This window comes from Sinocyclocheilus rhinocerous, unplaced genomic scaffold, assembly GCF_001515625.1.
Source record: "Sinocyclocheilus rhinocerous isolate Xijiao unplaced genomic scaffold, SAMN03320098_v1.1 scaffold4022, whole genome shotgun sequence".
Lineage (NCBI taxonomy): Eukaryota > Metazoa > Chordata > Actinopteri > Cypriniformes > Cyprinidae > Sinocyclocheilus > Sinocyclocheilus rhinocerous.
The window spans coordinates 34,516-51,630 of NW_015665868.1; the positions used below are offsets into that span (position 1 = coordinate 34,516).

General features: G+C 35.3%; 2 protein-coding genes across 2 annotated transcripts in view; both read right to left on the reverse strand.

Annotated features, from left to right (window-relative positions):
• LOC107731609 (aspartyl/asparaginyl beta-hydroxylase-like) overlaps positions 1-11,030 on the reverse strand; it is a 33,640-nt gene extending 22,610 nt beyond the window's left edge. Inside the window, exons 1-8 of the mRNA XM_016542731.1 lie at positions 11,009-11,030; positions 7,506-7,562; positions 7,123-7,161; positions 4,225-4,260; positions 3,911-4,123; positions 2,234-2,319; positions 2,020-2,106; positions 1,755-1,905 (exon numbers count right to left, since the gene is read on the reverse strand). Of these exons, the coding sequence (XP_016398217.1) occupies positions 1,755-1,905; positions 2,020-2,106; positions 2,234-2,319; positions 3,911-4,123; positions 4,225-4,260; positions 7,123-7,161; positions 7,506-7,562; positions 11,009-11,030 (691 nt within the window). The remainder of the gene's footprint in view (positions 1-1,754; positions 1,906-2,019; positions 2,107-2,233; positions 2,320-3,910; positions 4,124-4,224; positions 4,261-7,122; positions 7,162-7,505; positions 7,563-11,008) is intronic.
• The window catches only part of LOC107731610 (calponin homology domain-containing protein DDB_G0272472-like), a 51,323-nt gene continuing 44,880 nt past the window's right edge, over positions 10,673-17,115 (reverse strand). Inside the window, 3 exon segments of the mRNA XM_016542733.1 lie at positions 10,673-12,124; positions 12,126-13,140; positions 15,003-15,041. Coding sequence (XP_016398219.1) covers positions 11,233-12,124; positions 12,126-13,140; positions 15,003-15,041 — 1,946 coding nt within the window. The 3' untranslated portion in view covers positions 10,673-11,232.

Sequence of the window (17,115 nt, forward strand, 5' to 3'; positions counted from 1 at the left end):
TAAAGAAAGATAGCATTTCACATGCATTTCGACATGTAGGCTTATTTTAAAATAGACTAATATGTATATGGTGTGAATTGTTTAATGTTGTGTATAAACTATATTTATTTTTACTTGTACATGTTAAAGAAATAAAATAATAATAATAAAAAAAACCTGTAAAACTGTAATAATAATATCTAGATGGTGAAACAAGACACAATTTTTAATAGTTTCAAATAGTTTTTACTGTAGTTTTTATTAATTTTAATTTGAAAGTCATAGTTAAATAAATGTACTTAGATATTGCTTTTTTGACTTATTTACATATGTAACTTGAAGTAATCCAAAAGTAATCAGATTACATTACTTTTATATTGTGGTACTTGGATTAAATTACTGAATACTTTTTAAATGAAGTAATTTGTAACTGTAACGGAATACATTTTAAAAGTAACCCTCCCAACCCTGTTTAGGAGCATATGTGTGAATAAAGTCCCATGGGTCTTTAAAAAGTCTAAGAAAATGTAATTCATAAAAAGGTCATAAAATGCACAAATAGCATAACAAATGTATTAATAATATTTTTAAGAGGTCTTAAATTTTGGGATGGAAAAACAGGAATTGCGATACAGTCTACTGTGATTAAGTTTAAAAGGCTGCAATTTTATGAAATAGATGCGAACACTGCACATTTAAAGTCTAAACATGGCGCTGTTGCGTGTTCTACAGGCTCACGCACAGAGCAGTTCACAATCAATGAATATTGCACATTTATGCCACGCAATTGGTTATGATGGACTGTTGATGAATTATGCCAATGGTGTTTACATTGCAATATGTTGTAGATGACTGTAAGAGTGCATATTTTATCTCCCTCATCTTTTTAAATGAGTAGCCAGCAATACAAAAAGCACATACATTTCAAAATAATAAGAGTCCTTGAGAAAAAAAGTAAGCATCAAGCCCTGATGGGGCTGAGTTTAATATTTAGTTTAAAGGTGACATCGGATGCAAAATTCACTTTTACATGGTGTTTGCATATAAATGTGTCTTAGCAGTGTGTGGACACAACCACCCTACAATGCTAAAAATCCATTTACTCCTTTTTTATCCCCAAAAAACCTAAACAGTCTCAATTATCAAGCCATTTTGACCGCCCATGACCGCAGAGGGACTGTCCCATATTAGCATATTTCCACCCTCAGCCAGTTGTATGCTGTCCGCCATTTTCTCTGTGCTCAAGCAGCTGTAGCGGCAACAATGTCTTGTAAGCAATGCAGGTGTTTTGTAGTTGGATGTAGAAGTGAACAAAGTGTCTTCATTTTCTCCCGACATCAGAGCCACTGAGGACACGCAGTGGATTAGTTTTGTTTTTGATGGTAATGCATCACCGAATACACAAAAAAATGGAAGAGAGGGGTGGGGTGAGCAGTAGCTCATTAGAATTTAAAGAGACATGCATGTAAAGAGAGCTGTTTTTGACAAGGTAAAAAGGATGTTGTTTTACATGGCCATTGAGGAGTTTTAACCAAAGTGTGTTACAGGCATTTCATGAAGACTCTAAAGAATCATACCAACTTGTGGAAAATGGGCATCCGATGTACCCTTTAATATTTAGGGTTAAGGGCTCTGAAAAATTTTCCCTTTAAGTATAAGTAGTGGTCCTTGCTAGGGCATCAATATTACTAATTTTTTTATTAAATTTTTTATTTTTATTTTACAGCAGTCAATGAGAAGTCACCATAATTCTACAGCTACATTAACTTGTATACCTAAGAACTGTTGTATCTCTGCACGTCTCTTTAATGTGGCTTTGATGAGGTCAGGTGGTACGTCTGGGAGCTCGGCTACTTCTCTGTATGTGTTCAGTGCCTTCAGGAGCATCTCATTACTTTGAATTTTCTCTGCCAAATAATCTTCTGCCTGGACACATACCACACATCTCAGAAAAAAACAACAACTATTTTGTTAAGGATTTTTTACTGAAGCCAAATAATGAGAGTGACCATGATGTTAACTTTAATGATTATGTGTTACCTGGGCTTTGCCGTATCGGCATCTCGGACTTTGTGGGAATTTCTGGACAAGAGCTTCAAAAGCACGGAGAGATTCCTTAAATTTTCCCTGAAAAAAAAATGATTTTTTTTAATATATATATAATTAAAAAAAATACTGTCTGCAAAATTTTACAAAAACATTTCATTCCTCTGGTAATATACTAAAAACACATTTTTACAGTATAGATTTTTAACTTATTGCGTAATTTCTCTGCAGCACTGATCTCAGATTTGATTATTTTGTCAAATTTATTAAGAAGTTTTGGTTTCTTCTTTTTTGCTGCAAAAGAATTCACCACAGCATCAGACTCACAGTAACTTAAAGGGGTCATATGATGCGATTTCAAGTTTCCCTTTCTCTTTGGAGTGTTACAAGCTGTTCGTGAATAGATAAGATCCCTAAAGTTGCAAAGACTAAAGTCTCAAACCCAAATAGATATTCTTTATAAAAGTTAAGACTCGTCCACGCCCTCCTAAAACGCCTCGTTCAAACACGCCCCACATGTCTACGTCATGATGTGGGAAGATTTGCATAACACCACCAAAATGTTCACGCAAAAGAAGGCGTAACTTTATTGTTGCTGCCACCGCCGCCGCCATGTTGTGAAGACGCAGTGCATTTCGTTGTGAAAGCGAAAATACTTTGTTTGGCCTTCCAAAAGGGGACACGACTAGAAATCAGTGGTTAAATTGTATTTAAGTTGTGAAAGCGAAAATACTTTGTTTGGCCTTCCAAAAGGGGACACGACTAGAAATCAGTGGTTAAATTGTATTTACAACACTGTTCCAGAACAGTTCAACCCAAATATTCAAATGTGTGCAGCACATTTTATGGAGGGCTGTTTCCTGATCCTGGGAGAGTACACTACAATGCCGGCTGTTCTGACAAATAATGCTGACTCACACTCTGATATTCACAGTCTGATATTCGCGATGGCGCCAACGCTGATGGTTGCCTCCGTGGCGTGCTCCGCAGTTGTTTTTATGTTTTTGTTAGTTTGTCCTGTCTTTAGTTATATCCCTGCAATCAGTTTCACCAGAGACGAATTGCTGGACATTCGGAAGTACACACCACCCGATATTTCACCGGTTTTCGATTATTCTGATGTTTTGCTGGACATTGTAGTCGGGGGAGCAGCGGCGCTGATCAGTGTAGAGTAGCGCTTGTTGTTTGTAATTTCTCCGATCACAGATGCAGACATGGTTTTATGCAATGCAACGTGTAAAAAGACAGTATAAGTCATTATAATCCGTAATTATGTCCCCACTGGATGCAACAAATGCCTTGTTTATAATGGGTTTTAATGTTTTTGTCTCGTCGCGCCAGGACATGGCATCACAGTATGGTAAGGGGCGTAACATTTCCGTCACACGCTTGAGGTATTCGGCCAATTACAACGCACTGGATAGCTGGCCAATCAGAGCACACCTCGCTTTTCAGACCGATGAGCATTGTAAAAATCGACGCGTTTCAGAAAGGCGGGGCATAGAGGAGAAACAATAATGTACAGTATGTGGAAAATAATGTTTTTTTTTTACCTTAAACTGCATAAACACATTTCATTACACTAAATACACAAAATAATGTTCTTTTTAGCAACATCATATGACCCCTTTAAAAGAACTTAATAAATCAAAGACGAAGTGTGTAATATTTGTTTATTTGTATAGTGCTTTTCACAACAAGTATCTATTTCAAAGCAGACTAATTAAAAAAATAAATGAATAAATAAATAAATAAATATACATAAGCAGAAACAAAAAATAGGTTGATTTCCCCCAAAAAGTGTGCTGGCTGTGGTTGTGTGGGGCTATCAGAACATTGTTCTGTTTGTTTAAACAGAACAGTATTAAAAGCAAGCTCAACATACCTTCTTTTTCTTCTTTGGACTCTACTGAGGGTTCTTCTTTGAATTCTGTTGTCTCAGTAATTGATTCAGGTGTGGAGACTGATGTAGGCACAGGTTGAGTTGCAGGTGGCAACTCTTGTGAAATTTGGTTTGCAGGTCTTGATTCCTCTGTTTTGAACTCTAATGAAGGTTCAGCATCGGATGCAGACCCATGTGGAGAGTGTGATGGGGATTCTTTTCAGGACACATATAGTGTACTTTAGCTTATAAATATAATAAAAAAGTACACATTACATAAATTATGCATAAGTATTTTAGTAAAATATTTCTCTTACCTTTGTTTTCACCAGGTAGAGATTCTGCACGTAAGTCTGAAATGCCACAAATTACAACAAAATTAAAAGAAAGAAAGAAAGAAAAAACATCATTCACACTTCTGTACATTTAAAACATACTATAGAACAACTACAGACATTAGAGATTTGAAGACTAATGCAGAATTCAAACTAGCACTGAACATAATTTCATTTAACAAAATAAATAGTTAATAGTTGTTACAAACTTTGCAAAATACTGCATTATATTCATGCACATTAAGATACTCAAGAACCCTAAGGGCTAGAAACAAAATTAAAATTCTGTCTTCATTTCCAGTTTCATTTCTGCCTTTTCCATCATATTTGATTTGGTAAATATATATAGGAATTAATTAGTCTAGATGTTTTATTTTTTTCACGAACTGACCTTTATCTTCTCCTGGCAACATCCAAACTTTATAAAACTTGAAACATATAGACGCATAAAAATGACTCCTATAGGGGGTGCTACAACCGGAAGTCATTACTAAAGCATTAACCATATGATCAGTGCAGTTGAAAATTGGTATTCACCTTCTTTGTGGGACGTTGTAACATATGCTCTAATATAACTTGAACAAAGGTTGATTTGAACAAAAAGCAGTGGACTTATTAGACTTGAGATGTTTGTGCAAAATTTGAAAACAAAAATCACAAAGATTTTACAGACGTAGTTTTATATAATGCAGTTTTTCTCAGAAACACAAGTATCTGAGACTATATACATGCAACCCTGCTCTGTATCAATATGAATCTTTTAAAGCTAAAATGCAAAAAAAAAAAAAAAAGATAGACAGACATTCTGAGTACATGCACCAAGTCACATTAAACTATGCCAACAGGGGGTGCTACATCAACAACAAAAATGCTCGTAACAAACGAGCTGTATGATCATTCAAGCTGAAAATGGCTATGTGGTGTCTTTGGAGGAGATTGTAACTAAATATCACTTGCATTTAAAAAAAACAAAAAAAAAACTGTCCACCAGGAGCCAATCAAACTTCAGCAGCTTATTAAGTCATATCTGAATGGCTGACTGATGATATTTGGTACATATGCAGAAGGATTCTAGATTAAGCTGTGTATTAAATTTGGTGCAAATCAGCCACAAGGTGGCACTGTAAATAAGAATAAGACATCCAATAACTCTGGAACCATAAAGGTCAAATTTAGTTTCTCCTTTGAATCAGTTGATCATGCATATTCCCCCCAAAATATATATATATATATATATATATTTTTTTTTTTTCCGTCATTTCAAGTTACCTACTTTTTACATTAACCTACTTTTTCAAACTCACCCTAGGCCGTTTATTTGAGTCACACAAAATCAGGCATTTACCATATTGAGGCACTTATAAAAGTTAACAGAAGGATTATTATTTGTGAAGATATGGGCCAATATATTTTTGGATGGCGCATAATGACTAATTGTCTTATATCTTGTGAATGCAATGTCCAAACTTATCTTGGAACACATGGTCAACACTGAGGAAACATGCCAAAATTTAAGGAATTTCTAATGCTTCGGGGGGCTAACAGCAATTTATACTGTATTTTTGTAATAAATACATAAATAAATAAATTCTAGCATTTCTACCAAAGAAAACAGCAGAAATGAAGGCCATAATACTAATACTGTCAGAAAATTAGAAATCCTTTAAGGTCTCAGAGATTAAAATCTGTGCCAATGGTTCAATAGATTGACTTTAATTAACCAATACATACAAATCATTCATTAGTTTAATATTGTTTAATACAACTTATTTGCAAAAAAAAAAAAACTGTGATCGTGAAGGCTTTAGGTAATTAAATATTACTTACATTTTCTCAACTCTGGCCCTCAAGGTCCGCTTTCCTGTAGATTTTTGCTACATCATTGATCTAACCGATCTGCCTGTCACTTTCTAGTAATCCCCTGAAGACCTAGCTTGTTCAGGTTTATTTGGTTAAAGTTGGAGCTAAACTCTCCAGGACCGGGGACTTTTATATTTATTTAATATAATTTCAAATATCAGTATTCAACGTTTTATGTTTAAAATATCAAAACAGTATTAATGCATTTGTAACTACAGGTTAAAACATTAATGTCCTGCATTAAACAGTGTGTAAATGCATCTAAATGCCCCTTCTAATGCAGCTTCTGTGTTTTCTCTGCATTGCAAAGATTACTTTTTGTCAATACTGATTTAATTTGCTTGGTAACAGCGAAAACTTTAAATCGCATCATATGACCCCTTTAAGAATTTGACTGAAAAGATGATGCACACTTTAGAAATGGCTTTATAACGGTAAAAATGCCCATAAAAGGTAAAAATCGATTTAAACTTATTGGAAAAGATTAATTTCTATCACTGCTGTGAACTGATCATCACACAGAATATGCAGAATATCAAAAACTTTAGGAGTCAGCTGTCCACGGTTGTCCTTAAGATATCAGCACAATAACACACTCAGCAAGATATCATCTAATTATCGTCATCGATAAAATCCCAGAAAATATTGAGATATATTTTTTTGTCAATATCGCACACCCCTAATATATTTAACGTTTTGATTAGAAAAAAAAAAGTAAATAAATATGAGAAGTGCCCTTTTTTCCACTAGAGCCCCTGCCCCTCAAAATGTCTGTGCACGTCCCTGCCGGGGACCTTGAGGGAAAGATGTGAGAAACCCTGTCCTAATGACAGAAAAATGCATTTGTCTAGTTGCCAGACACAACTAAATGTATTTCTGTCTAATTAAAACAAATAGACCATGTTATCTGTTTCTTTTTACATAATACATAGAATAACACTTCATAATAATAATACTTAAAGAGATATTAAAGAATCATATTTGAAAAGAGACATGGCTATTGTGTCACCATATCCATACCGTCTACATGAGCCACTGGTGCTTGGACCTTGATATTTACTGCCTGCAGCTAGATACTTGCAAAGTCACAGCACCAACTACTGGTAAAAATATATGAAAAATTGATATTTTTGATTGCAACTTCTGAACAGTTTTATACTTTATTGATTTATTTTTTGATTTGGTGCAAGATACAGAGTTAAACGATGTTGGTCATTTTGAGCACCAGCTATTTTTGTCACAGAGTACAACAATAACAAATATGAGAATACAACTGTTCATCACAGTACTATAGTTTGGAAAATACTGTGGCATCGCCAGTATTTTGAGGCTTGGCCAGCACCGGTATACCATGGAACCCTAGTCTGTCATGGCATGAGGAAATGCTTCTACCGTTTCCTTACCTCTTTCTCCTAAGGGGTTCTCGGTTGATGCCACTGTAACAGGCTTCTCAGTCAGACCTGTATGAATGTTGAGTAAAATCAGACACAATCCCATCAGGAGAAGAAAAAAAACAACCTCACAAGGACAGTTTTTTTCTGCAATGGAATTCTACAAAAAGTACCATAGAAAATTAGAGTATTGCTATCATGCAACATACAAATAAAATTAATATTCATCTTGGGTCAATAAGAATACAAATAAACTTATCAATGCACACACAATGTATTAACCAGACCAAGTATAATTTAAATAAGGGTGGGAGGGACTGAGGCACTTACCTAGATACATTTTTAGAACATGTAACTACACACTTTAGTTTCAGTGAACATATTTGATAAACCATTTCAATGAATATATTAGCAAATAAAAATTACATCACTTTTAAAAAAGTACTTTGTCTTATCCTAGTCAAATATGCACAATAAGATATGGTCTTTCGCATGTTGAAAAGCATTGCGGTTTGTTGAAACAGTCAGACACGTAACACAACTAGTTTGAGTAATGGCAGATGGGACAATTGCTCAGAAGGCTTTTTAATATTTATATTTTTATTTATTTTTCAGAAACCTATCTAGAAACATTACTTTTGTCTGTTTGGTAGCACTAGTGGTAAAGAAACACTTCAACTTCAACACACTAACAACATTCTACTATATAATTATTGTTATATGATTAACATAATTAAACCTTAAAATGTTTCACACACACACAAAAAAAAAAATGTTTCATACAATAATACATTGGTTATCCATCAAAGAACTGATAAGATCACTAATACTAGACAAAATTAACCCAAAATGTAAACACGTACATAAAGCAACTATCAGTTAAAATATATATTTATATAATTTTGCAGACACTGTCTGGTCTGAACATTTTGTTTCAAATAATAAAAAAAAAGTTTAAAGACAGTAGGTTAGACATACACTAGTCTAACAGCTGCTGTATAAATATAAGCAAATGTTAAAAACTTGATCCTCATTGTAGCTGCATAGCTTCACTTCCTGAACTTGGAGAGCATATTATTTCTTCATAAGCTCTTTCACTGGCTCAGAAAAAGCAGAACTGATGCTTAATCAGCACTCATAACCTGATATGTTTTGCACTTTTGTTCACACTGCACCCAAGTATAATTTGTTTTTCAAATATGACCCTTTTGGACAGACTGTCTGCACTCATTTTGCAAGTAATCAGATGAAATTGGATCAGTCTGTACAGTATATCTACACTGAATGTCATAGTAATTATTTAAGTGCCAGCAAGAGGCTTTCTTCAACAAGAAGTGAAAACAACTGTCAGTGTGAATAGAGTTGAAAAAAAAATCTGCTCATGTTCGTTATGAAATGAAAGTGTTTTACACATTCATGTACATACAATGTTTAAAACCACTCACTCATCTGCTCATTCAAAAATCGCTACAATCAATGTCACAGTTTACTATATGAACAAATTCAGGCACATCTGTACACACCACCGTGTTGTGACATATGCCATGTTGCAAATGAAAAACAAAGACTGAAATATAATGATCTTTCAGATTGAAGTGCAATTTCAAAACTTCTAATTATTACTGCATTTCAAGTCACTAAATGGATTTGAGTTAGCAGCACCATTATATAACCCCTTTTTTGTTATGTGATTTTGTGAGCAGTCATTGAGGCTCCCAAGTCAAGTTTACACCTGGCATTAACTTGTTCTGTATACACATAGTATCTGAATATTGTTTAGCTTGACTGCATTTATGCCTTCATTCCGGTTTCCAGTGTGATCAGATTTTTTTTTTTTTAAATAACAGGAAATTGTACAGTGTTCGATTATCTCCAAAACAGATGAACGTGCCAACACGAGCGTGTGGCGGCGCCGGCGCTGACCCAGATCCGGCGTGATGACGTCATTACGCCGGATCTGGGTCAGCGCTGCCACACGCTCGCGTCATGGTAGATGAACAAAGGTCTTACAGGTTTGGAACAACACGAGGGTGAGTAATTAATGACAGAATTTAAATTTTTGGGTGAACTAACCCTTTAAATAGAGTTATATGTTGGTTATAATATCGGCCGAACAAATACATTTTCATGTTTGCATCACATGAATATGTATTGTTTTCCTGATGTAGTAAACTTGCTTAGTAGCTCACCATTGCTCTTGCATTGTGGAGTGCTCTGGTACTCGTGAACACGCGTCCACAAGTGACGCAGTAGAGACGAAAATGTGGAATAAAGTCGTTATTTTTGTTTTCTTTGCGCAAAAAAGTATTCTCGTAGCTTCGTAACTTTACAGTTGAACCACTGATGTCACACGGACTACTTTGTCGATCATCTTGGTACTTTTCTGGACCTTGAACGTGGTAGTTACCTTGCTGTCTATGGGCCATCGGCCACCTTGCTCTCTAAGGTATCAGCATTGGCCATCAAAAGAATCCATATCGGTTAATACTGATAGTATCGACAGTATTGTACAAGGAACCACGTGAAAATAATTATGTATTAATCAACTGCCCTGTAATCATAATTCATAAGAATAAACGTTCTTGGTGTTTTACTGTTTTTACTGGTGTATTAGTGTTTTAGTTCAAAACCGCAGTGAATTGTATGTATAGCTACTTTTTTCCTTACTGAAGTCGCCTGCAAGATCATTGTACTCTCTGGGAATGGGCATCTGGGACTCATTGCTCTCTATACTGGTTAAGAAAACAGATAAGGAAAATGCGCATTTACACGTTCATTCAAAGGGGTCAAAAGTCAACCCTAAACCAGACCACCACCAAACTTTTGTGGTTTGAGAGATCCGATCACTATCTGATAATGTAACTTGGGTGTATTTACTTCACTTGGCTTTTAATAAGGTCACAATTGTCATTCGATCCCCGAAAACAGATTAATGCCATGTGTAAAGGAGCCCTAATTAGTGTATAATCAAGATATCCTTAAAAAAAGTAGTTCTGTACAGTACAAGCTACAAACAAAGAGCTGCTTACTAAACTGAAGCTAAGAGTATACACTTTATAAATACATAACTTTTAATTGATATTTAATTTCGCAACTAGAGCAGTTTTTATCTGGCACGAAAAAATTGTATAATAAATATTAACAGAGTAAAATTATTAAAACACACTAATGTATATAACTCACTAAATATTTTTAAAATGCAGTCTGGACTTCTGTGCAGGCTAAATCACTTATTGCAGAGGTTTTCAACTCTGTTCCTGGAGTCCCCCAACACTACACATTTTGAATGTGTCCCATTTCAGATCTTGGTGTCTTCTACTGAGACCTGAATGATGACCTGAATCAGGTGTGTTTGATTAAAGAGAAATGCAAAATGTGACTGGTTGGAGAGGGCTCCAGGAACAGGGCTTAAAAACACTGGCTTGTTGGATCTAAGAAATCATGTTTATTTACATGAAACATCCAAGCGAACCAATACACTTCCCAACACAGTGAGTTGACAGTTGGGTTATTACCTCCTTCACTCAGCTGTGCCATGGTACCAACAGCAATGTAGTGTTTTGTTACACTACACCACTACTTGTTTGAAAAAAGTAGCTTGTTAGCGTTTTGAACAGCTGAATATTGTCACACTACTGAAAAAAATGTGTTGTATTTTTAGTTATTTACTATGCAGGGCTGTTCCTAGTAAATGCCTTAGGAGTTTTTATTTCCAAACCTCTTAAATCAAATCTCACAGTTATGGCAGTTTACTATTATTTCTTGATATTTTTTTCGAAGATTTAAGTAAACCACGAGTAGATATTTTCTCTTCTTTGGTATTTTTTTCATCAGCTGATTCTTTTTCATTTTCTGATTGATCAACGTTTTGTCCATGAGCTTTTTTATTTAATTTGGCCTCTTTTTCTTTGTAATTGTTCACATTTTTTCTTTCCTTCTTTACATCTTTCTCTGTTTGCCCCTTTGATGCACTCTCTTTTACTTTGTTAAGCCTTTCTTTCTCAACTTTCTCTTTCTCCAGATTTCCCTTTTCTGCCTTTTGTTTGGCCAGTCTTTCCTTTTCCACTCTCTCTTTCTCCAGCCTTTCTTTTTCTGCTATCTCTTTAGCCAATCTTTCTTTTTCTGATTTTTCTTTAGCGAGTCTCTCTTTTTCTGCCTTTTCTTTCTCAAGTCTTTCTTTTTCTGCTCTTTCTTTAGCCAGTCTCTCTTTTTCTGCCTTTTCTTTCTCAAGTCTTTCTTTTTGTGCTATCTCTTTAGCCAATTGTTCTTTTTCTGCTTTTTCTTTAGCGAGTCTCTCTTTTTCTGCCTTTTCTTTCTCAAGTCTTTCTTTTTCTGCTCTTTCTTTAGCCAATATTTCTTTTTCTGCTTTTTCTTTAGCCAGTCTCTCTTTTTCTGCCTTTTCTTTCTCAAGTCTTTCCTTTTCTGCTTTTTCTTTAGCAAGTCTCTCTTTTTCTGCTTTTTCTTTGGCCAATCTTTCTTTTTCTGCTTTCTCTTTCTCTAGTATCTCTTTTTCTGCCGTTTCTTTCTCAAGTCTTTCCTTTTCTGCTTTTTCTTTAGCAAGTCTCTCTTTTTCTGCTTTTTCTTTGGCCAATCTTTCTTTTTCTGCTTTCTCTTTCTCTAGTCTTTCTTTGTTTTTCTTTAGCCAATCTTTCTTTCTCTGCTTTCTCTTTCTCCAATCTTTCTTTTTTCGCTTTTTCTTTAGCCAGTCGTTCTTTTTCTGCTTTCTCTTTCTCTAGTATCTCTTTTTCTGCCTTTTCTTTCTCAAGTCTTTCCTTTTCTGCTTTTTCTTTAGCAAGTCTCTCTTTTTCTGCCTTTTCTTTGGCCAATCTTTCTTTTTCTGCTTTCTCTTTCTCTAGTCTTTCTTTGTCCGCTTTTTCTTTAGCCAGTCTTTCTTTTTCTGCTTTTTCTTTCTCAAGTCTTTCTTTTTCTGCTCTTTCTTTAGCCAATCTATCTTTTTCTGCTTTTCCTTTAGCGAGTCTCTCTTTTTCTGCCGTTTCTTTCTCAAGTCTTTCTTTTTCTGCTTTTTCTTTAGCCAATCTTTCGTTCTCTGCTTTCTCTTTCTCCAATCTTTCTTTTTTCGCTTTTTCTTTAGCCAGTCGTTCTTTTTCTGCACTCTCTTTCTCCAGTTTTTCCTTTTCAGCCTTTTCTTTAGCAAGTCTCTCTTTTTCTGCCTTGTCTTTGGCCAGTCTTTCCTGTTCTGCTTTTTCCTTAGCCATTTTTTCTTTTTCTGCCCTCTCTTTCTCCAGTTTTTCTTTCTCCGCTTTTTCTTTAGCCAATCTGTCTTTTTCTGCTTTTTCTTTAGCCAATCTTTCCTTTTCTGATTTCTCTTTCTCCATCCTTTCTTTTACTGCTTTTTCTTTGGTCAGTTTTTCTTGTTCCACTCTTTCTCTCTCTGCTTTCTCCTTGGCTAGTTTCTCCTCTTGTTCTCTTTGTATTCGTTCCTCTTGAAGCTTAACTTCTGCCTCTTCTTTGACTTTTTTGGCAGCAAGAGCAGCTTGTCTCTCCTCTTCCTCTTGAGCCAAAACACTATGGACCTCAGCAAGGGCTAGTTTGGCAATCTTTTTGGCTTCAATCTTCTCATGAATAACTCGTAGCTGCTCCTTCAGAGCTGCTTTCAGCTTTCGGCCAATATCCCTGGTAGGATGTTCTGAGAATGAGTGGGACAAAAATTCACATCTCAGAAAGCTCATCATTCATGTCCCATGCAAACACATATATTATATGACTGAGCTATCTTAGGTGACTGAATAACTGTCTACCTTTCATAATTCATGAGTGAGGAAAATTCACATTCAGTTCTTTCATTTAGATTTAAGATTTTGTGATGTTCAGTTTATTTGTGCATTTTATAATATACAGTCTTGGTCAAAAGTTTTGGTAGTAACACATTTTGTGTTTAGCAAAGTTTTCTGCTTAAGCTGTTGTGGTGTTCATTCACAAAAAAAAACAAATTTCACAGTTTTTTTATCCTGACACAAAATGACCAGCTAACATTAATTGATTAATCATATCAGCAGCACGTGAAAGTGTGAATGAGTACTAGTCAGGTGAAAGCACTGTCATACTAATTAGATTGTCAGAGCAGACTGATTGCTATAAAAGGAGGGAAGAAGCGCTTCCAATAATTGTGTTCTTGTTACCAATGGTTACCTCCAAAGAAACACGTGCAACCACCATCGCGTTGCATCAAAATGGCCTCACATGCAGAATATTGCACCTGAAAAACCATTTACTGGATCATCAAGAACTTCAAGGAGAGAGGTTCGACTGCAGTGAAGAAGTCTTCAGGACGTCCCAGAGTGTCCAGCAAGCGCCAGGACCGTCTCCTCCTGAGGAGTCAGCTACGGCATCGGAATGGCAGCAGGTTGGTGTGAGAGCATCTGCACGCACAGTGAGGCCAAGACGTTTTTCTCTGATGAAGCTCCCTTCCGACTGTTTGGGACATCTGGAAAATCGATTTTTCGGAGAAGAAAAGGTGAACGCTACCATGAGTCCTGTGTTGTGTAAACAGTGAAGCATCCTGAGACCATGTGTGGGGTTGTTTTTCAACCAAGGGAGTGGGCTCTCTCATAATTCTGCCCCAAAACACTGCCATGAATAAAGAATGGTATCAAAACATCCTGCAAGAATGACTTCTTCCAACGATCCATGAGAAATTTGGTGATGAACTGTGCATTTTCCAGCATGATGGAGCACCATTTCACAAAGCAAGAATGATAAAGAAGTGGCTCGAAGATTATTACATTAAAATTTTGGATCCGTGGCCAGGCAACTCCCCGGATCTCAATCCCATAGAGAACCTATGGTCAGTCCTCAAAAGGCGAGTGGACAAGCAGAAGCCCACAAATTGTGATCAACTCTAAGAACTAATAAAGCAAGAATGGATCACCATCAGTCAGGATTTGGCCCAGAAGCTAATATCCAGCATGCAAGAGCGAATTACAGAGGTTATTAAGAAAAAGGGTCAACACTGTAAATATTGACTCATTATATTTTTGCCAATAAAAGCATTTAAAACTTATGATATGCTTATCACTGTTTTTCAGTATACCATAGAAACATGTGGGAAAATAAACTACAAATACTGAAGCAGCAACACTTTGCAAAACACAAAATTTATGTCACTGCCAAAACTTTTGGCCATGACTGTATTATTTATCTGTAATTTTAGTTCAAGCCTGTACTGTTTTATTGATTAAGTGACAGTTTGAAAAACAAAGATTCTAATTGTTTTCATTCAAGCGTCTGATGAAAATGCATTGTTGTGCAATTGATGTCCCTTATTTTAAAGCACATGTTAATGCAAGACATTATGTGCTGCACACACACACACACACACAGTTTGTATGTATTTATATATACAAACATAAGTATAATGTATTCTGCAGGAAAAAAAAGTCATGCAGGTTTTGGAACAACATGAGGGTGAGTAAAATATGACCAAATTATTTTTGAGTGTCACTGAAGCTAATTTATTATGCTACTAACTCCATAACTCATGCTAAGTACCTCTGTCTTTTTTACGCCCCACTTCTTTAGATCTCTCATCTGCATTGAAAGAGGGGCAAACAGAAGTTAGAAGAATGAATGACCTGGATTAAGAAGAAAGCGGTGTAATTGTTGCAACTGCCAAGTTAGAGAACACATGCTCTACTAAAATAGCAATCCAATGTCCGGCACAAACACCTTTAGCTGAATACTAAAACATAATTGAAAAATAAATAAATAAATAAAGAATGCTGGTTAAGAGATAGCAAGGAATCATATCAGATGCCATTAGTTCATTCAATAGATACATTTTAAAGGATTAGTTCACACAAAATTGGAAATTCTGTCATCATTTATTCACCCTCATGTCAATCCGTTTATCTTCAGAACACAAATGAAGATATTTTCAATATTTCCTTTCAATATTTACAAAGGATTTTCCTTAAGTTTGTTTTTCCCCCTTAGTATCCAAATAGCATTGTCTGGAGGGGAGAAAATAAGAAGAATGATAAATTGACCCTCACAAATGCACACGCACAGACAGGTAACACTGACTATCACCAGACGATGTCATCCACAGCAATTAAACACTGTAAAACAAAATTAGAAACTTCTAGAACTTTTAGAAAATGATTCTTGTCAGAAGACGTAATCCCGTGGTTGTGATGTTACTGGATTTCAGAAGGGGCAAAAATAATGGTCTGCATCAACTAGTGAGATCACTGGAATTGGGTAAAGAACTGGTCAATGCATTATTAAAACCTAGAAAGTGAATCGACTTTTTGTTCACTATACGTCAAAAAAAATCTTGATCATGATTAGAGATCACCAAAACACTTGAAGTTTCATTAAAACAAATAAAAAATAAATAAAAAATAATAATAAAAAGTTAATTATCATTAACAGCTATGTTTAATAGTGAAATTAAAAGCACTTCCACACCATTCTGAGGACTGAGACTAAACAGATGTGTGCCCACAAGAATGTCACTTGTTAGTGAAGTTAATCATTTAAAAAAAAAAATTAAATTCTAGGGAGCCTAAAGAATTGGCTGTGGAGCATTGGTCAGGAAAGTCCCACAGGAAAGTCACTTGTTAGTGAAGTTAATCATTAAAAAAAAGAAATAAATTTCTAGGAGCATTGGTCAAGTCTAGCCTCTGCAATGTCATGTGGCAGTAAAATGAAGTCAGCGGAGTACTTATATGTACTAAATGACCATCCCATGACAACACTCGCATATTACAGAACAACAATGCTAAAATTCATCTGGCTCAAATTGTTAAAGAGTGGTTCAGGAAGCACAAGGAATCATTTCTACACATGAACTGGGCACCACAGATTCCTCACTTTAACTGCACTCAAATACTTTGGGATGTGCTGGGGAAGACTTTATGGAGTGATTTGACTCTTCAGTCATCAATACAATATTTCAGTGAAAACATTTAGGCATCTGGACAGAAATAAAGGTTGTCAAAACACTGCCACAACTAATGTGAGCCGTAATCATATTAGCTAATTTTAAACATCTTGATTTCGATCTACCGTTTTTGCTGAAATTTAGCTGTCTTCTGTTGGATGCCTTTCACACTCACGGATTAAGAATAAAAGAGAAATGACTGAGATATAAACACTGAGCAATGTGCATACATGGAGCACATCATATGGTAAGCGTAAACTCAAAAGCATGCTTGACATGAGCACCAATGAGGTTTGTTTGTCAAGCTAGCATGGTTGAGCTTCTGTATACACATTGAATAATGTTTATGAAATTTTTTGACTTTCAAAATGATAAGAGAATATTACAAATATATTTATTTGTATTCAGAACATGAACAAAACACTTATGGGTTTGGAAAGACATGAGGCTGAGTAGTGATACACAATATTAGATTTTTGACAATGAAAATATTGTTAAAATATTAATCGGTTATTATCAGTTATTGTTATTGGTAAAATCCACTATCGGTCGATAATGTCAAATGTCAATTCGTGGGGGGGGGTTCACATTATGAAATAAATGTAAAATGTTTTTTTAATTGTTGGCCACAATTATTGGCAGCCCTAGAAATTCTTAGGAATAAAATATCTCTGAAGTATATTCACATTCATATTTACTTTTTTTTTTTTTTTTGCA